The 21596-nt window shown below is 39.7% G+C and overlaps 1 protein-coding gene across 1 annotated transcript; it reads right to left on the reverse strand.

Moving 5' to 3' along the window:
- Positions 1-664: 664 nt before the first annotated feature.
- On the reverse strand, positions 665-20229 carry LOC309333345 (protein AMBP-like). Its single transcript, XM_081846718.1, has 10 exons — positions 20106-20229; positions 14538-14680; positions 13722-13798; positions 12586-12699; positions 11281-11398; positions 10685-10784; positions 10448-10529; positions 9317-9484; positions 3129-3293; positions 665-713 (listed from the first exon to the last, which is right to left on the reverse strand). The coding sequence occupies exons 1-10, from the start codon at positions 20184-20186 to the stop codon at positions 679-681; spliced, it is 1083 nt and encodes a 360-aa protein (XP_081702844.1). The 5' UTR covers positions 20187-20229; the 3' UTR covers positions 665-678.
- Positions 20230-21596: the final 1367 nt, after the last annotated feature.

The raw sequence follows: 21596 nt of genomic DNA on the forward strand, positions 1-21596 counted from the left end.
CCCCAAATTCTGACATTTGCTGCCCAAATTCTGAGATTTCCCAGCAAATTCTGAGATTTCCCAGCAAATTCTGACATTTGCCGCCCAAATTCTGACATTTGCTGCCCAAATTCTGACATTTGCTGCCCAAATTCTGACATATGCCCCCCAAATTCTGACATTTGCCTCCAAAATTCTGATATTTACCCCCCAAATTCTGAGATTTTCCCGCAAATTCTGACATTACCCCCCAAATTCTGAGATTTTCCCGCAAATTCTGACATTTACCCCCCAAATTCTGAGATTTGCCGCCCAAATTCTGAGATTTCCCAGCAAAGTCTGCCATTTCCCCCCAAGTTCCAACATTTATACCCCCAATTCTGAAATTTGCTGCCCAAATTCTGAGATTTTACCCCCCCCCATTCTGACATTTCCCAGCAAATTCTGACATTTGCCCTCAATTCTGACATTTGCCGCCCAAATTCTGACATTTACCCCCCCAATTCTGACATCTTTGAAGAAATGGAACGCTCCGTTTTGATAATTAAGCGCCCCCCTTTTAAATAATTGGTTAATTAAGAGCCTTCCCCCCCCCCATAAAGAAATGGAACGCTCCGTTTGGATCATGAAGAGCCCGCCTTTATTGATCGACGTTGATTGACAGGTTGGGGTTGCGGGTTCGAGAGACGCCGGGTGACCTCAGGGCGCCGTCAGACGCAGGAAGTCGTCGTCGCCTAACGAGGGGAGACAAACGATGAGGAACCTTGATTAATAATGGAAATATTAATAATAATAATAATAATAATAATAATAATAATAATAATAATAATACAAAATAATAATAATAATAATAATAATAATAATAATAATAATAATAATAATAAGATATATATATATATGATGATGATGATGATGATAATAATAATAATAATAATAATATAAAAACCTGATTTTGATCATCTTTCCCCCAACAACATTAATAATAATAATTCAAAATAAGAAGAAGAAGAAGAAGATATATATATAATAATAATAATAATAATAATAATAATAATATAAAAACCTGATTTTGATCATCTTTCCCCCAACAACATTAATAATAATAATTCAAAATAAGAAGAAGAAGAAGAAGAAGAAGATATATATATAATAATAATAATAATAATAATAATAATAATAATAATAATAATATAAAAACCTGATTTTGATCATCTTTCCCCCAACAACATTAATAATAATATTTCAAAATAATAATAATAATAAGAAGAAGAAGATATATATATAATAATAATAAGAAGAAGATATATATGATAATAATAATAATAATTCAAAATAATAATATTAATAATAATATATATGATAATAATAATAATAATAATAATAATAATAATAATAATAAAATAGAAGAAGAAGAAGAAGATATATATTATGATGATGATAATAATAATAAGATATATATGATGATAATAAGAAGAAGAAGAAGATATATATTATGATAATAATAATAATAATAATAGAAACGCTTAATAATGGAAAAATTAGATTAATCTGGGTAGCCAGTCTAAATAATAATAATAATAATAATAATAATAATAATAATATTATATATTATAATAATAATAATGATAATATGATATGATATGGTGGCAGTAGTAATAATAATAATAATAATATGATAATATGATATGATAGTAATAATAATAATAATAATAATAATATAATGTATAATAATATATATTATAATAATGATAATGATAATGATAATATGATATGGTAGTAGTAGTAATAATAATAGGGGAGAAACGCTGAGGACGAGAAACTTGCTTAATGATGGAAATTTTAGTAATATTAATATTATTATTAATAATAATAGTAATAGATTCAAGTAGGTAGCCATGTTGTTCTTGACGCAGTCTGCATATAATAATAATAATAATAATAATAATAATAATAATAATAATAATACAATATAATAATAATAATAATAATACAATATAATAATAATAATACAATATAATAATAATACAATATAATAATAATAAGAAGAAGATATATATGATAATAACAACAAGAACAACAACAACAAAATAATAATAATACAATATAATAATAATAATAATATAAAAACCTGATTTTGATCATCTTTCCCCCAATAACATTAATAATAATAATACAAAATAATAATAATAATAATAATAATAATACAATATAATAATAATAATACAAAATAATAATAAGAATAATAAGATATATATATCATGATGATGATAATAATAATAATAATACAAAATAAGAAGAAGAAGAAGTATATATATGATAATAATAATAATAATAATAATAATAATAATAATATAAAAACCTGATTTTGATCATCTTTCCCCCAATAACATTAATAATAATAATACAAAATAATAATAAGAAGAAGAAGAAGAAGAAGATATATATATGATAATAATAATAATACAATATAATAAGAAGAAGAAGATATATATGATAATAATAATAATAATTCAAAATAATATATATATATATATATATATATAATAATAATAATAATAATAATACAATATAAGAAGAAGAAGAAGAAGAAGAAGATATATATATATGATGATGATGATAATAATAATAATAATAATAATAATAATAAGATATATATGATAAGAAGAAGAAGAAGAAGAAGAAGATATATATGATGATGATAATAATAATAATAATAATAAGATATATATGATGATGATGATAATAATAATAATAATAATAATAATAATAATAATAAGATATATATGATAATAATAATGTAATAATAATAATAATAAGATATATATGATGATAAGAAGAAGAAGAATATATATATATGATGATGATGATGATGATGATAATAATAATAATAATAATAAGATATATCTGATGATGATAATAATAATAATAATAAGATATATATGATGATGATGATGATGATAATAATAATAATAATAAGATATATATGATGATAAGAAGAAGAAGAAGAAGATATATATTATGATGATAATAATAATAATAATAATAATAATAATAATAATAATAAATATGATAAGAAGAAGAAGAAGAAGATATATATGATGATGATGATGATAATAATAATAATAATAATATAATTGATCCCCACCTACCTTCGGCCAGGACCCCGCAGTACTCCTTGCACTCCTTCTCCAGGTAGAACTTGTTGGCGTTGGCCCCGCAGCCCCGGAAGGTGAGGCAGGCGCCCTGGGCGGAGTCAAAGGCCCAGAAGGTGGACGGACAGGGACCTCCGGGGGTGATTGGCAGGCGGCAGGCAGCTGGGGGAGAGGAGAGTTGGGAGAGAGGTTGCTAGAGAGGCTCCACAGGAAGAGGAAGTGGGAGCTGGGGGAAGGAAGTGGGAGCAGGAGGAGAACGAAGTTGGGGCGTTGTTCCTAGAGAGGCTCCACAGGAAGAGGAAGTGGGAGCAGGAGGAGAAGTTGGGGAGTTGTTCCTAGAAAGGCTCCACAGGAAGAGGAAGTTGGGGAGAGGGAGCGGGAGCCGGAGGAAGAAGAAATTGGGGGGCAGAGGAAGTGGGAGCAGGAGGAGAAGTTGGGGAGTTGTTCCTAGAAAGGCTCCACAGGAAGAGGAAGTTGGGGAGAGGAAGTGGGAGCCGGAGGAAGAAGAAATTGGGGGGCAGAGGAAGTGGGAGCTGGAGGCAAAGGAAGTTGGGGAGAGGTTCCTAGAGAGGCTCCACAGGAAGAGGAAGTTGGGGAGAGGAAGTGGGAGCCGGAGGAAGAAGAAATTGGGGGGCAGAGGAAGTGGGAGCTGGAGGAAGAGGAAGTGGGAGCCAGAGGAAGTGGGAGCCAGAGGAAGAGGAAGTGGGAGACAGAGACGGGCGGCATCAAAGACCCAGAACGTTGACGGACAGGGACCTCCAGGGGTGATTGGCAGGTGGCAGGCGGCTGGGGGAGAGGAGAGTTGGGAGAGAGGTTGCTAGAGAGGCTCCACAGGAAGAGGAAGTGGGAGCCGGGGGAAGGAAGTGGGAGGAGGAGGAGAACGAAGTTGGGGCGTTGTTCCTAGAGAGGCTCCACAGGAAGAGGAAGTGGGAGCAGGAGGAGAAGTTGGGGCGTTGTTCCTAGAGAGGCGCCACAGGAAGAGGAAGTGGGAGCCGGGGGAAGGAAGTGGGAGCAGGAGGAGAACGAAGTTGGGGCGTTGTTCCTAGAGAGGCTCCACAGGAAGAGGAAGTGGGAGCAGGAGGAGAAGTTGGGGAGTTGTTCCTAGAAAGGCTCCACAGGAAGAGGAAGTGGGAGCCGGGGGAAGGAAGTGGGAGCAGGAGGAGAACGAAGTTGGGGCGTTGTTCCTAGAGAGGCTCCACAGGAAGAGGAAGTGGGAGCAGGAGGAGAAGTTGGGGAGTTGTTCCTAGAAAGGCTCCACAGGAAGAGGAAGTGGGAGCCGGGGGAAGGAAGTGGGAGCAGGAGGAGAACGAAGTTGGGGCGTTGTTCCTAGAGAGGCTCCACAGGAAGAGGAAGTGGGAGCAGGAGGAGAAGTTGGGGAGTTGTTCCTAGAAAGGCTCCACAGGAAGAGGAAGTGGGAGCCGGGGGAAGGAAGTGGGAGCAGGAGGAGAACGAAGTTGGGGCGTTGTTCCTAGAGAGGCTCCACAGGAAGAGGAAGTGGGAGCAGGAGGAGAAGTTGGGGAGTTGTTCCTAGAGAGGCTCCACAGGAAGAGGAAGTGGGAGCCGGGGGAAGGAAGTGGGAGCAGGAGGAGAACGAAGTTGGGGCGTTGTTCCTAGAGAGGCTCCACAGGAAGAGGAAGTGGGAATAGGAGGAGAAGTTGGGGAGTTGTTCCTAGAAAGGCTCCACAGGAAGAGGAAGTTGGGGAGAGGAAGTGGGAGCCGGAGGAAGAAGAAATTGGGGGGCAGAGGAAGTGGGAGCTGGAGGCAAAGGAAGTTGGGGAGAGGTTCCTAGAGAGGAAGTGGGAGCCAGAGGAAGAGGAAGTGGGAGCTGGAGGAAGAGGAAGTGGGAGACAGAGGAAGTAAAAGAGGAAGAGGGAGCCGGGGGAAGGAAGTGGGAGCAGGAGGAGAACGAAGTTGGGGCGTTGTTCCTAGAGAGGCTCCACAGGAAGAGGAAGTGGGAGCAGGAGGAGAAGTTGGGGAGTTGTTCCTAGAAAGGCTCCACAGGAAGAGGAAGTGGGAGCAGGAGGAGAACGAAGTTGGGGCGTTTTTCCTAGAGAGGCTCCACAGGAAGAGGAAGTGGGAGCAGGAGGAGAAGTTGGGGAGTTGTTCCTAGAAAGGCTCCACAGGAAGAGGAAGTGGGAGCCGGGGGAAGGAAGTGGGAGCAGGAGGAGAACGAAGTTGGGGCGTTTTTCCTTAGAGAGGCTCCACAGGAAGAGGAAGTGGGAGCAGGAGGAGAAGTTGGGGAGTTGTTCCTAGAAAGGCTCCACAGGAAGAGGAAGAGGAAGTGGGAGCCGGGGGAAGGAAGTGGGAGCAGGAGGAGAACGAAGTTGGGGCGTTGTTCCTAGAGAGGCTCCACAGGAAGAGGAAGTGGGAGCAGGAGGAGAAGTTGGGGAGTTGTTCCTAGAAAGGCTCCACAGGAAGAGGAAGTGGGAGCCGGGGGAAGGAAGTGGGAGCAGGAGGAGAACGAAGTTGGGGCATTTTTCCTAGAGAGGCTCCACAGGAAGAGGAAGTGGGAATAGGAGGAGAAGTTGGGGAGTTGTTCCTAGAAAGGCTCCACAGGAAGAGGAAGTTGGGGAGAGGAAGTGGGAGCCGGAGGAAGAAGAAATTGGGGGGCAGAGGAAGTGGGAGCTGGAGGCAAAGGAAGTTGGGGAGAGGTTCCTAGAGAGGAAGTGGGAGCCAGAGGAAGAGGAAGTGGGAGCTGGAGGAAGAGGAAGTGGGAGACAGAGGAAGTAAAAGAGGAAGAGGGAGCCGGGGGAAGGAAGTGGCAGCAGGAGGAGAACGAAGTTGGGGCGTTGTTCCTAGAGAGGCTCCAAAGGAAGAGGAAGTGGGAGCAGGAGGAGAAGTTGGGGAGTTGTTCCTAGAAAGGCTCCACAGGAAGAGGAAGTGGGAGCCGGGGGAAGGAAGTGGGAGCAGAAGGAGAACGAAGTTGGGGCGTTGTTCCTAGAGAGGCTCCACAGGAAAAGGAAGTGGGAGCAGGAGGAGAACGAAGTTGGGGCGTTGTTCCTAGAGAGGCTCCACAGGAAGAGGAAGTGGGAGCAGGAGGAGAAGTTGGGGAGTTGTCCCTAGAAAGGCCCCACAGGAAGAGGAAGTTGGGGAGAGGAAGTGGGAGCCGGAGGAAGAAGAAATTGGGGGGCAGAGGAAGTGGGAGCTGGAGGCAAAGGAAGTTGGGGAGAGGTTCCTAGAGAGGAAGTGGGAGCCAGAGGAAGAGGAAGTGGGAGCTGGAGGAAGAGGAGGTGGGAGACAGAGGAAGTAAAAGACAGAGGAAGAGGGAGCCGGGGGAAGGAAGTGGGATCAGGAGGAGAACAAAGTTGGGGCGTTTTTCCTAGAGAGGCTCCACAGGAAGAGGAAGTGGGAGCAGGAGGAGAACGAAGTTGGGGTGTTTTTCCTTAGAGAGGCTCCACAGGAAGAGGAAGTGGGAGCAGGAGGAGAAGTTGGGGAGTTGTTCCTAGAAAGGCTCCACAGGAAGAGGAAGAGGAAGTGGGAGCCGGGGGAAGGAAGTGGGAGCAGGAGGAGAACGAAGTTGGGGCGTTGTTCCTAGAGAGGCTCCACAGGAAGAGGAAGTGGGAGCAGGAGGAGAAGTTGGGGAGTTGTTCCTAGAAAGGCTCCACAGGAAGAGGAAGTGGGAGCCGGGGGAAGGAAGTGGGAGCAGGAGGAGAACGAAGTTGGGGCATTTTTCCTAGAGAGGCTCCACAGGAAGAGGAAGTGGGAATAGGAGGAGAAGTTGGGGAGTTGTTCCTAGAAAGGCTCCACAGGAAGAGGAAGTTGGGGAGAGGAAGTGGGAGCCGGAGGAAGAAGAAATTGGGGGGCAGAGGAAGTGGGAGCTGGAGGCAAAGGAAGTTGGGGAGAGGTTCCTAGAGAGGAAGTGGGAGCCAGAGGAAGAGGAAGTGGGAGCTGGAGGAAGAGGAAGTGGGAGACAGAGGAAGTAAAAGAGGAAGAGGGAGCCGGGGGAAGGAAGTGGCAGCAGGAGGAGAACGAAGTTGGGGCGTTGTTCCTAGAGAGGCTCCAAAGGAAGAGGAAGTGGGAGCAGGAGGAGAAGTTGGGGAGTTGTTCCTAGAAAGGCTCCACAGGAAGAGGAAGTGGGAGCCGGGGGAAGGAAGTGGGAGCAGAAGGAGAACGAAGTTGGGGCGTTGTTCCTAGAGAGGCTCCACAGGAAAAGGAAGTGGGAGCAGGAGGAGAACGAAGTTGGGGCGTTGTTCCTAGAGAGGCTCCACAGGAAGAGGAAGTGGGAGCAGGAGGAGAAGTTGGGGAGTTGTTCCTAGAAAGGCTCCACAGGAAGAGGAAGTTGGGGAGAGGGAGCGGGAGCCGGAGGAAGAAGAAATTGGGGGGCAGAGGAAGTGGGAGCAGGAGGAGAAGTTGGGGAGTTGTCCCTAGAAAGGCCCCACAGGAAGAGGAAGTTGGGGAGAGGAAGTGGGAGCCGGAGGAAGAAGAAATTGGGGGGCAGAGGAAGTGGGAGCTGGAGGCAAAGGAAGTTGGGGAGAGGTTCCTAGAGAGGAAGTGGGAGCCAGAGGAAGAGGAAGTGGGAGCTGGAGGAAGAGGAGGTGGGAGACAGAGGAAGTAAAAGACAGAGGAAGAGGGAGCCGGGGGAAGGAAGTGGGATCAGGAGGAGAACAAAGTTGGGGCGTTTTTCCTAGAGAGGCTCCACAGGAAGAGGAAGTGGGAGCAGGAGGAGAAGTTGGGGAGTTGTTCCTAGAAAGGCTCCACAGGAAGAGGAAGTGGGGGAGAGGAAGTGGGAGCCGGAGGAAGAAGAAATTGGGGGGCAGAGGAAGTGGGAGCTGGAGGCAAAGGAAGTTGGGGAGAGGTTCCTAGAGAGGAAGTGGGAGCCAGAGGAAGAGGAAATGGGAGCTGGAGGAAGAGGAGGTGGGAGACAGAGGAAGTAAAAGACAGAGGAAGAGGGAGCCGGGGGAAGGAAGTGGGATCAGGAGGAGAACAAAGTTGGGGCGTTCTTCCTAGAGAGGCTCCACAGGAAGAGGAAGTGGGAGCAGGAGGAGAAGTTGGGGAGTTGTTCCTAGAAAGGCTCCACAGGAAGAGGAAGTTGGGAAGAGGAAGTGGGAGCCGGAGGAAGAAGAAATTGGGGGGCAGAGGAAGTGGGAGCTGGAGGCAAAGGAAGTTGGGGAGAGGTTCCTAGAGAGGAAGTGGGAGCCAGAGGAAGAGGAAGTGGGAGCTGGAGGAAGAGGAGGTGGGAGACAGAGGAAGTAAAAGACAGAGGAAGAGGGAGCCGGGGGAAGGAAGTGGGATCAGGAGGAGAACAAAGTTGGGGAAGGGTTCCTAGAGAGGATGTGGGGAGCCGGAGGGAGAGGAAGTGGGAGCTGGAGGAAGAGGAAGTGGGAGCCAGAGGAAGTGGGAGCCAGAGGAAGAGGAAGTGGGAGACAGAGACGGGCGGCATCAAAGACCCAGAACGTTGACGGACAGGGACCTCCGGGGGTGATTGGCAGGTGGCAGGCGGCTGGGGGAGAGGAGAGTTTCAGTTGACTTCCCTAGAGAGGCTCCACAGGAAGCGGAAGTGGGAGGCGGAGGAAGTGGGAGCCTGGGGGAAAAGGAAGTGGGAGCTGGAGGAAAAGGAAGCTGGGGAGAGGTTCCTAGAGAGGCTCTGGGAGGAAATGAGAGCCGGAGGAAGAGGGAGACATTCCTAGAGAGTGGGAGCCGGAGGAAGAGGAAGTTGGGGAGAGGTTACTAGAGAGGAAGTGGGAGGCGGAGGAAGAGGAAGTGGGAGGCGGAGGAAGAGGAAGTGGGGGGGAGAGGAAGTGGGAGGCAGAGGAAGTAGGAGCCAGAGGAAGAGGAAGTTGGGGAGACGTTTCTAAAGAGGCTCTGGGGGGAAGAGGAAGCTGGAAGAAGAGGAAGTGTGAACCAGAGGAAGAGGAAGTTGGGGAGACGTTCCTAGAGAGGTTCTGGGGGAAGAGGAAGCGGGAGCTTCAGGAAGAGGAAGTGTGAACCAGAGGAAGTGGGAGCCAGAGGAAGAGGAAGTTGGGGAGACGTTTCTAAAGAGGCTCTGGGGGGAAGAGGAAGTGGAAGCTGGAGGAAGTGGGAGCCGGAGGAAGAGGAAGTTGGGGAGAGGAACTTGGGGAGAAAGTTGGAGAGAAGTAGAGAGACTCCAGAGGAAGTGGGAGCCGGAGGAAGAGGAAGTTGGGGAGGAAGTTGGAGAGAAGTAGAGAGGAAGAGGAAGTTGGGGAGAGGTTCCTAGAGCGTCTCACCTTCGGTCCGGCACGTCTGCAGACAGGCCCGTTCGGACAGGAAGCGGTTGGCGTTGCCCAGGCAACCGCCGTAGAGGAAGCTCTGGCACGACTGGGCGCTGGCGTTGTAGAAGTAGCGCAACTCGGCGCCCAGGCAGGGGCCGGCGTCCCGGGGCAGTTGGCAGTCGGCTGGAGAGGAAGAGGAAGTGGAAGTGGGAATTAGCGTGCGAAATCTGGGGAACTTCCTGTCTGGTGAAAAGTAGCAGGAAGAGTCTGGGGAACTCCCTGCATCGTGAAAGGTAGCATGTGAAATCTGAGGGAGTGGGAAGAAGAGGAAGTTGGGGAGATGTTCCTAGAGAGGCTAGGGGAGGAAGAGGAAGTGGGAGCTGTCGGAAGAGGAAGTGGGAGCCGGAGGAAGAGGAAGTTGGGGAGACATTCCTAGAGAGGCTCTGGAGGAAGAGGAAGAGGAAGCTGGGGAGAGGTTCCTAGAGAGGTTCTGGGAGGAAATGAGAGCCGGAGGAAGAGGAAGTTGGGGAGACGTTCCTAGAGAGGAAGTGGGTGAAGGAAGAGGAAGTTGGGGAGACGTTCCTAGAGAGGCTCCGGGAGGAAGAGGAAGTGGGAGCTGGAGGAAGAGGAAATGGGAGGCAGAATAAGAGGAAGTTAGGGTGACGTTCCTAGAGAGGCTACAGAGGAAGTGGGAGCTGGAGGAAGAGGAAATGGGAGGCAGAATAAGAGGAAGTTAGGGTGACGTTCCTAGAGAGGCTACAGAGGAAGTGGGAGCCGGAGGAAGAGGAAGTTGGGGAGACATTCCTAGAGAGGCTACGAGAGGAAGAGGAAGTGGGTCCCCACTCTGGGCCGGAGGAACCAATCAGAAAGCGCTGGGGAAGAGGAGAGGAGAGTTGGGGAGAGGTTCCTAGAGAGGCTCCAGGGGGGGGAGAGAGGAAGTGGGAACCAGAGGGAGAGGAAGTTGGGGAGAAATTCCTAGAGAGGTAGAATGCGGAATCTGGGGAACTCCCTGCCTCATGCAAAGTAGCAGGCAGAGTCTGAGGAACTCCCTGCCTCATGAAAGGTAGCTTGCGGGGAAAGGAAAAGGAAATCTGAATCTGAGGAACCCGGAGTCTGGGGAACTCCCTGCCACTTGTGAGCACCCACCTTCCTTGAGGTGCGGGTACGCGGGTGCGAATCCGTCGGCCGAGCCTTCTTCCTCAAACAACAGGGTCCTGCGCACCCTCTCCTGGAAAACATAGCATGGGTGCGAGATCGAAACGTGGGAACGTGCAACATGGGTGTCCGAAGTGGGGGAACGGATTATGATGATGATGATTTGGGGGTGGCCATGGCACCCCAGGGTCCCAGGGTGCAACGGGGGTCCCCTTGGGGGTCGCTTACCTGGGGCGCATCTTCGGCCTTGGGTGGGATGCACTCCCCTAAGGAAAGAGAGAAGGGATTTGAACCCGTGTTCGGAGGTGCAACATGGGTGTCAGAAGTGCTCAGCCCAGTGTGTAACATAGGTGTCAGTGTGCAACAAGGGTGTGCAACAAGGGAAGTGTGCAACAAGGGTGTCGGAAGTGTGCAATATGGGTGTCAGAAACGAGGGAACGTGCGAGGTTGGTGTCAAAAACGTGCAAATGGGCAACATGGGTGTCAGAAACGTTCGAATGGGCAACATGGGTGTCAGAAACAGGGGAATGTGCAACATGGGTGTCAGAAACAGGGGAATGTGCAACACGGGTGTCAAAAACGTGCAAATGGGTGTCAGAAACGTTCGAATGTGCAACATGGGTGTCAGAAACATGGGAATGTGCAACATGGGTGTCAGAAATGTTCGAATGTGCAACATGGGTGTCAGAAACAGGGGAATGTGCAACACGGGTGTCAAAAACGTGCAAACGTGCCAGAAGTGCGAAATCGTGCGACACTGGTGTCAGAAACGTGCGAAGGTGCGACATGGGTGCGAGAAGTGTGCAAATCCGTGAAATTCGAACCCGCCCCGCAACTCGCCTTGGTTGCTCAGGACAAAGATGGCCTCCTCGGGGATCCCCAGGGCAAGGGCCCGCCGCCGGAAGTCCTCCACCAGGTCCTCCCTCAGCGCTGGGGTCCGTCCTGCCAGGAGAGACACGGGTCATAGAGAGGGAAGGGATCATAGAGAGGGAAGGGGCCCCTCCAGGCGGTTATTAGGGGATGATAGAGAGGGAAGGGATCATAGAGAGGGAAGGGGCCCCTCCAGGTCCTCCAGGCGGTTATTAGGGGATCATAGAGAGGGAAGGGATCATAGAGAGGGAAGGGGCCCCTCCAGGTCCTCCAGGCGGTTATTAGGGGATGATAGAGAGGGAAGGGATCATAGAGAGGGAAGGGGCCCCTCCAGGCGGTTGTTAGGGGATGATAGAGAGGGAAGGGATCATAGAGAGGGAAGGGGCCCCTCCAGGCGGTTATTAGGGGATGATAGAGAGGGAAGGGATCATAGAGAGGGAAGGGGCCCCTCCAGGCGGTTATTAGGGGATCATAGAGAGGGAAGGGATCATAGAGAGGGAAGGGGCCCCTCCAGGTCCTCCAGGTGGTTATTAGGGGATCATAGAGAGGGAAGGGATCATAGAGAGGGAAGGGATCATAGAGAGGGAAGGTGCCCCTCCAGGTCCTCCAGGCAGTTGTTAGGGGACCATAGAGAGGGAAGGGGCCTCTCCAGGGGGTTAATAGGGGACCATAGAGAGGGAAAGGGCCTCTCTAGGTCATCCAGGTGAGAGGATCATAGAGAGGGAAGGGACCCCTCCAGGTCCTCCAGGAGGTTATTAGGGGACCATAGAGAGGGAAGGGACCCCTCCAGGTGGGTACTAGGGGATCATGGAGAGGGAAGGTGCCTCTCTAGTTCCTCCTGGTGGTTATCAGGGGATCATAGAGATGGAAGGGGCCTCTCTTGCTCTTCCTAGCGGTTATCAGGGGATCATAGAGACAGAAGGCACAGAATCCTAGAAGGCTCGAGCCAGAAGGGAGCCCTCCAGGTCCTCCAGGCAGTTATTAGGGGGCCATAGAGAGGGAAGGGACCCCTCCAGGTCCTCCAGGCAGGTATTAGGGAATCATAGAGAGGGAAGGGACCCCTCCAGGTCCTCCAGGCGGGTACTAGGGAATCATAGAGAGGGAAGGGACCCCTCCAGGTCCTCCAGGTGGGTATTAGGGAATCATAGAGAGGGAAGGGACCTCTCCAGGTCCTCCAAGTGTTGCGGGGAGTTCCCCCTTCGAAATAAAGAGGAGCTGGATTTCCAAGTGGCGGGGAGTTCCCCCGGATTCGGACGCACCATAGAGCCTGGCGCTGGTGCTGAGCCCGTGGCTGCTGTTCTTCTCCGTGACCAAGATGGCGAATTCGTCGGGGTCGGCACGCGCCACGTAAGTCTCGCCGTGCGCCTTCCACCCTAATAATAATAATAATAATAATAATAATAGTAATAATAGTAATAATAATAATAATAATATGATGATGATGATGATGATATAGAGGAGCAAAGGCTTTATTCATGGAGGAAGAATTTGTGGGATGAATACAGGATAATAATAATAATAATAATAATATGATGATGATGAAGCTGCTGATAATAATAATAATAATAATAATAATAATAATAATAATAATATATTATTATAGAGGAGCAAAGGCTTTATTCATGAGGATAATAATAATAATATATTTTAGAGGAGCAAAGGCTTTATTCATGGAGGAAGAATTTGTGGGATGAATACAGGATAATAATAATAATAATAATAATAATAATAATAAGATGATGATGAAGCTGCTAATAATAATAATAATAATAATAATAATAATAATAATAATATATTATAGAGGAGCAAAGGCTTTATTCATGTGGATAATAATAATAATAATAATATATTGTAGAGGAGCAAAGGCTTTATTCATGGAGGAAGAATTTGTGGGATGAATACAGGATAATAATAATAATAATATAATGATGATGATGATGATGAAGCTGCTGCTGCTGCTGCTGCTAATAATAATAATAATATAATGATGATTAATAATAATATATTATTATTATTATTATAGAGCAGCAAAGGCTTTATTCATGTGGATGATAATAATAATAATAATAATAATAATAATAATAATAATAATATATTATAGAGGAGCAAAGGCTTTATTCATGGAGGAAGAATTTGTGGGATGAATACAGGATAATAATAATAATATGATGATGATGATGATGATGAAGCTGCTGCTGCTAATAATAATAATAATGATAATAATAATAATAATAACAAATTATTATAGAGAGGAGGGAGAGAGAAAAATTAGATATATACACATTGGATTTAATTGAGGGTTCAAAGGCTTTATTCATGGAGGAACAATGTGTGGGACGATTAGAAAGGAAGGAGAGAGAAAAAAAGGAGATTTTTGGCCTGGAAAGGCACCTACTTGCGTTTTGGAATTTGAACCTTCCTTCTTCGGCGCCCTTCTGGTAGTCCTGGGTGTATTCCCGGCACGCCCCTTGCCTGTGAAAAATCATATGAATCATTTGAATAAGTTATAAATATTAAAATTATTTGTTTAAATTTTAAATTTCAATATTCAAATATCTAAATTTTGAATATGAAAATATTTAAATTTTGAATATACAAATATTTGAAAATTGAAAATTCAAACATTTAAATTTTAATATTTATGCATTTACATTTTGAATATTCAAATATTTACATTTCGAATATTCAAATATTTAAAATGTGAAAATTCAAACATTTAAATTTTAATATTTATGCATTTAAATTTTCATATTCAAATATTCAAATATTAATATTCAAATATTCAAATATTAATATTCAAATATTCAAATATTAATATTCAAATATTCAAATATTAATATTCAAATATTCAAATATTAATATTCAAATATTCAAATATTAATATTAAAAATTTAGTTGCATTTTATTTAAATTTAAATATTAATATTTAAATTTAAATAACATACAAATAAAATACAAATACAAATTTGAAATTTGAAATTATATTTAAAATTACGTATATGAATACTTCATATTCAGATTCAGATTCAGATTTAAAGAAAAGAAAAGAAAATTTAAATTTTAATACTTAAATATTTAAATTGTGATATTTAAATTTAAATATTTAACATTTTGATGTTAAAATTTTAACGTTTAAATTTAAACATTTAAATATTGAAATTTTAATATTGAAATATTTGAATTTCAATCTTTCAATCTTTCAATGTCCCACCTGAGCCGGGTGCTGGTGGCGGTGAGTTCCCCTGGACCTTTCCCCGGACCGAGAACCAGAGTCCCGGCGGTGAAGCGGCCGCGATTGGCCTGGACCCAGCGGCAGGTCGAACCCAGGGCCACCTCGTACCATTTGCCGTAGAGCTGAAAATAAGGGGTAAAATCCGATTATTCCAGACGGAGAAATCCGAATAGAGCCACAAGAACAAAATAAAATAATAATAATAATAATAATAATAATAATAATAATAATAATAATATAAAAATAAAAATAAAAATAATAAAATAAAATAATAATAATAATAATAATAATAATAATAAAATTAAAAATAAAAATAATAAAATAAAAAGAAAAGAAAAGAAAATTGAATAATAAAAGAAAAGAAAATACATAAGAAAAAAAAAGAAAATTGAATAATAAAAGAAAAGAAAATACATAAGAAAAGAAAAGAAAATTGAATAATAAAATAAAATAAAAGACATAAGAAAAGAAAAGAAAAGAAAATTGAATAATAAAATAAAATAAAATACCTAATAAAATAAAATAAAATTGAATAATAAAATAAAATAAAATAAAAGACCTAATAAAATAAAATAAAATAAATTTGAATAATAAAATAAAATAAAAGACATAATAAAATAAATTTGAATAATAAAATAAAATAAAATACCTAATAAAATAAAATAAAATAAATTTGAATAATAAAATAAAATAAAATACCTAATAAAATAAAATAAAATAAAATAAAATTGAATAATAAAATAAAATAAAAGACATAATAAAATAAAATAAAATACCTAATAAAATATAATAAAATTGAATAATAAAATAAAATAAAATACATAATAAAATAAAATAAAATACCTAATAAAATAAAATAAAATGGAATAATAAAATAAAATAAAATAAAAGACATAATAAAAGAAAATAAAATAAATTTGAATAATAAAATAAAATAAAAGACATAATAAAATAAAATTGAATAATAAAATAAAATAAAATACCTAATAAAATAAAATAAAATAATATAATATAATAAAATAAAATAAAAGACATAATTAAATTAAATTAAATGAAATATTAAATGAAATGAAATATAAAATGAAATGAAATGAAATTATAAGCCAGTCCTTGGATTTCCCCCCCTTCCTATTTCTATTTCTATTTCTATTTCCAATTCCTTTCTTCTTACAATTAGGACTAGAGACTGATACAAATTGAGATTCTTCTGATCTATTATTATTATTATTATTATTATTATTATTATTAATATAAATCTCCCAAATGCACTTGCACTTTGCATAGTTCAGCTTCCAGTACATTTCATTTCATTTCTATTTTATTCATTTCTCTTTCCAGTCCCTTTCCTTTATCTGCTAGGGCTAGTGGCTATTATTATTATTATTATTATTATTAATAATAATAATAATAATAATCTCAATTTGGGCGGCTTCCAACACTCAAATACAAGAAAACATGAAAAGATTCCCTAAAATGGGCTGTCTTCTAAAATAAGATACGAATCAAGATTCTTCTGCTCTATTATTATTATTATTATTATTATTATTATTATTATTATCATTAATATTATTAACCTCCCAAAGGCACGTTGCCTATTTATGTTTCCAGCACATTTCATTTCATCAAATACAAGAACCTATTAAACATGGAAAGACTCCCTAAACAGGCAATCTTCTGATCTATTATTATGATTATTAATGTTGATCTTATTATTATTAATATTATTAATATCATTCTAATTATATAATCTTATTATAGTTATATACACCCTTCAAGTCTCGGGCCGTTCCGCAGCCCCCCGGCCCTCAACCACTGCTAGGGCTAGAGGCTGATACAAATCCAGCTTCTTCTGATCTATTAATATTAATATTATTATTAATATTATTAATACTATTATTAATCATTATTAATTATTATTATTAGCCAGCCCTTCCTTCCGCCCCGCTCCCTTCCACCCCCTGCCTTTCAAGTCTCAGGCAGTTCCGCAACCCTCACCCTCTACTAGGGCTAGAGGCTCTTACAAATCCAGCTTCGGATTTATTAATATTATTAATATTATTAATACTATTATTAATCATCATTATTATTATTAGCCAGCCTTTCCTTCCACCCCGCTCCCTTCCACTCCCTGCCCTCCAAGTCTCAGGCAGTTCCGCAGATCAAGATTCCTCTGATCGATTATTATTATTATTATTATTATTGGTATTAATAGTATTATTAATCATTATTATTATTATTAGCCAGCCCTTCCTTCCACCCCGCTCCCTTCCACTCCCTGCCCTCCAAGTCTCGGGCAGTTCCGCAGATCAAGATTCCTCTGATCGATTATTATTATTATTATTATTGGTATTAATAGTATTATTAATCATTATTATTATTATTAGCCAGCCCTTCCTTCCACCCCGCTCCCTTCCACCCCCTGCCTTTCAAGTCTCAGGCAGTTCCGCAACCCTCACCCTCTACTAGGGCTAGAGGCTCTTACAAATCCAGCTTCTTCTGATCTATTAATATTATTAATATTATTAATATTATTAATACTATTATTAATCATCATTATTATTATGAGCCAGCCCTTCCTTCCACCCCGCTCCCTTCCACTCCCTGCCCTCCAAGTATCGGGCGGTTCCGCAGATCAAGATTCCTCTGATCTATTATTATTATTATTATTATTATTATTATTATTATTATTATTGGTATTAATAGCATTATTAATCATTATTATTATTATTAGCCAGCCCTTCCTTCCACCCCGCTCCCTTCCACCCCCTGCCTTTCAAGTCTCAGGCAGTTCCGCAACCCTCACCCTCTACTAGGGCTAGAGGCTCTTACAAATCCAGCTTCTTCTGATCTATTAATATTAATATTAATATTATTAATACTATTATTAATCATTATTAATTATTATTATTAGCCAGCCCGTCCTTCCACCCCGCTCCCTTCCACTCCCTGCCCTCCAAGTCTCGGGCAGTTCCGCAGATCAAGATTCCTCTGATCTATTATTATTATTATTATTATTATTATTGGTATTAATAGTATTATTAATCATTATTATTATTATTAGCCAGCCCTTCCTTCCACCCCGCTCCCTTCCACCCCCTGCCCTCCAAGTCTCGGGCAGTTCCGCAGATCAAGATTCCTCTGATCTATTATTATTATTAGTAGTAGTAGTATTAATAGTATTATTAATCATTATTATTATTATTAGCCAGCCCTTCCTTCCGCCCCGCTCCCTTCCACCCCCTGCCTTTCAAGTCTCAGGCAGTTCCGCAACCCTCACCCTCTACTAGGGCTAGAGGCTCTTACAAATCCAGCTTCTTCTGATCTATTAATATTAATATTATTAATACTATTATTAATCATTATTAATTATTATTATTAGCCAGCCCGTCCTTCCACCCCGCTCCCTTCCACTCCCTGCCCTCCAAGTCTCGGGCAGTTCCGCAGATCAAGATTCCTCTGATCTATTATTATTATTATTATTATTATTATTAATGGTATTAATAGTATTATTAATCATCATTATTATTATTAGCCAGCCCTTCCTTCCACCCCGCTCCCTTCCACTCCCTGCCCTCCAAGTCTCGGGCAGTTCCGCAGATCAAGATTCCTCTGATCTATTATTATTATTATTATTAATATTAATATTAATATTAGTAATGGTATTAATAGTATTATTAATCATTATTATTATTATTAGCCAGCCTTCTTTCCACCCCCCGCTCTTCTAGAGGCTCTTACAAATCAAGATTCTTCTGATATAATAATAATAATAATAATAATAATTTATTATTATAATAATAAAATTATTATAATTAATAATAATAATAATTTTATCCCAAACGCACTTTGCATAGTTAAGTTTAAGGTACATTTCCTTTCCTTTCCTTCTGTTTCCATTTTATGCATTTCTCTGCAAAGAGAGAGTCTTAAGATCCATCATTATTATTATTATTATTATTATTATTATTATTAGCCAGTCCCTCCTATTTCTATTTCTATTTTAAGTTCTTTTCCATTTTTCTCCTAGGGCTAGTATTATTAATCATTATTATTATTATTATTAGCCAGCCTTTCCTTCCGCCCCCCTCCCATCCACTCCTTGCCCTCCAAGTCTCGGGCAGTTCCGCAGATCAAGATCCTTCTGATCTATCATTATTATTATTATTATTATTACTATTAATATTATTATTAATCATTATTATTACTATTATTAGCCCTTCCTTTCTTCCCCCTCCCTTCCCACCCCTGCCCTCCAAGTCTCGGGCAATTCCGCAGATCAAGATTCTTCTGATCTATTATTATTATCATTATTAATACTATTATTATCATTATTAATACTATTATTATTAATTCTTAATATCATGAATTATTTGTAATTATTATTAATAATATGAATATTAATATTAGCCAGCCCTTCCTTTCTTCCCCCTCCCTTCCCACCCCTGCCCTCCAAGTCTTCGGCAGTTCCGCAGATCAAGATTCTTCCGATCTATTATTATTATCATTATTAATACTATTATTATTATTAATTCTTAATTCTTAATATCATGAATTCTTAATTTTTAATATTAATATTAATATTAATATTAGCCAGCTTTTCCTTTCTTCCCCCTCCCTTCCACCTCCTGCCCCCCAAGTCTCGGGCAGTTCCGCACATTAATACTATTATATTATTAATACTATTAATATTATTATTAATCATTATTATTGCTATTATTAGCCCTTCCTTCCTTTCTTCCCCTCCCTTCCCACCCCTGCCCTCCAAGTCTCAGGCAACCCTCAATCCATTCTAGGGCTAGATAATAATAATAATAATAAGATTATTATTATTATTATTATTATTATTATTATTATTATTATTAATTATTATTGTTAGTTATTGTTATTGATTATTATTATTAATAATATTAATATTAGCCAGCTCTTCCTTTCTTCCCCCTCCCTCCCACCTCCTGCACCCCAAGTCTCGGGCAGTTCCGCACATTAATACTATTATATTATTAATACTATTAATATTATTATTAATCATTATTATTGCTATTATTAGCCCTTCCTTTCTTTCTTCCCCTCCCTTCCCACCCCTGCCCTCCAAGTCTCAATCCATTCTAGGGCTAGATAATAATAATAATAAGATGATTATTATTATTATTATTAATAATAATAATAATAATAATAATAATTGTTAGTTATTGTTATTGATTATTATTAATAATAATATTAATATTAGCCAGCTCTTCCTTTCTTCCCCCTCCCTCCCACCCCTGCCCCCCAAGTCTCAATCCATTTTAGGGCTAGATAATAATAATAATAAGATGATTATTATTATTATTAATAATAATAATAATAATAATATTAATAATTGTTAGTTATTGTTATTGATTATTATTATTAATAATATTAATATTAGCCAGCTCTTCCTTTCTCTCCCCTCCCTCCCACCCCTGCCCCCCAAGTCTCGGGCAGTTCCGCAGATCAAGATTTTTCTGATCTATTATTATTATTATTATTATTATTATTATTACTATTAATAATATTATTAAACCTCACCCTCTCCACTTCCACAGCTTCCTGTCCGAAATTCGAACCCAGGACCAGCGCCGAAAACGCGAAAATCACCAATTTCTCCATTTTTCCCCCCGAAAGAGAGAAAAAGAGACGTCCGATTTGGGTGGAAAAAGAGCAATTTCTGGAGTCCGAGAATAAAGGACTTTGGCCCTGGCTGGGCTCTCGGTTAATTAGTAAACTTCGTTATCGGTCGGGGTCATTAATTAACCGATAATCCAGAGCAGGGGGAATTAAGGAAAGGAAAAAGGTTTGGGTTTCTGGGGGGACTATAATTCCCATTATTAGTTTTCCATGATTATTATCATGATATTAGGATATTGATATTATGATATGATATTATATTAGGATATTAATATCCCATTATATTAGGATATTGATATTATATTAGGAGATTATATTAGGATATATATATTATATTAGGAGATTATATCCCATTATATTAGGATATTTATATTATATTAGGAGATTATATTAGGATATTATATTATATTAGGATATTAATATCCCATTATATTAGGATACTTATATTATATTAGGATATTATATTATATTAGGATATTATATCCCATTATATTAGGATATTTATATTATATTAGGATATTATATTAGGATATTATATTATATTAGGATATTATATCCCATTATATTAGGATATTTATATTATATTAGGAGATTATATTAGGATATTATATTATATTAGGATATTAATATCCCATTATATTAGGATATTTATATTATATTAGGAGATTATATTAGGATATAATATTATATTAGGAGATTATATCCCATTATATTAGGATATTTATATTATATTAGGAGATTATATTAGGATATTATACTATATTAGGATATTATATCCCATTATATTAGGATATTTATATTATATTAGGAGATTATATTAGGATATTATATTATATTAGGATATTATATCCCATTATATTAGGATATTGATATTATATTAGGAGATTATATTAGGATATTATATTATATTAGGATATTATATCCCATTATATTAGGATAATTATATTATATTAGGATATTATATTAGGATATTATATATCCTAATTATATTAGGATATATAATATCCTAATGTAATTATATTAGGATATTATATTAGGATATATATATTATATTAGGATATTATATCCCATTATATAAGGATATTTATATTATATTAGGATATTATATTAGGATATTATATTATATTAGGATATTATATCCCATTATATTAGGATAATTATATTATATTAGGATATTATATATCCTAATTATATTAGGATATATAATATCCTAATGTAATTATATTAGGATATTATATTAGGATATATATATTATATTAGGATATTATATCCCATTATATTAGGATATTTATATTATATTAGGATATTATATTAGTCCCAGTGTTGATGGGAATTGTAGTCCCAGGGATGATGGGAATTGTAGTCCCCAAACCCATCACTACAATTCCCATC

Source organism: Podarcis erhardii, assembly GCF_964252035.2.
Source record: "Podarcis erhardii genome assembly, chromosome: Z".
In the NCBI taxonomy this organism is placed as follows: Eukaryota; Metazoa; Chordata; class Lepidosauria; order Squamata; family Lacertidae; genus Podarcis; species Podarcis erhardii.

Bases quoted from the DNA above. Each gene is read 5' to 3' on its own strand.
- LOC309333345 (XM_081846718.1), bottom strand. From the start codon at position 20,186: ATGGAGAAATTGGTGATTTTCGCGTTTTCGGCGCTGGTCCTGGGTTCG. The intron at 14,681-20,105 runs GTGAGGTTTAAT...CCTTATTTTCAG, and splicing joins AAGCTGTGGAAGTGGAGAGG to CTCTACGGCAAATGGTACGA. The intron at 11,399-12,585 runs GTGCGTCCGAAT...CTCTCCTGGCAG, and splicing joins CACCAGCGCCAGGCTCTATG to GACGGACCCCAGCGCTGAGG.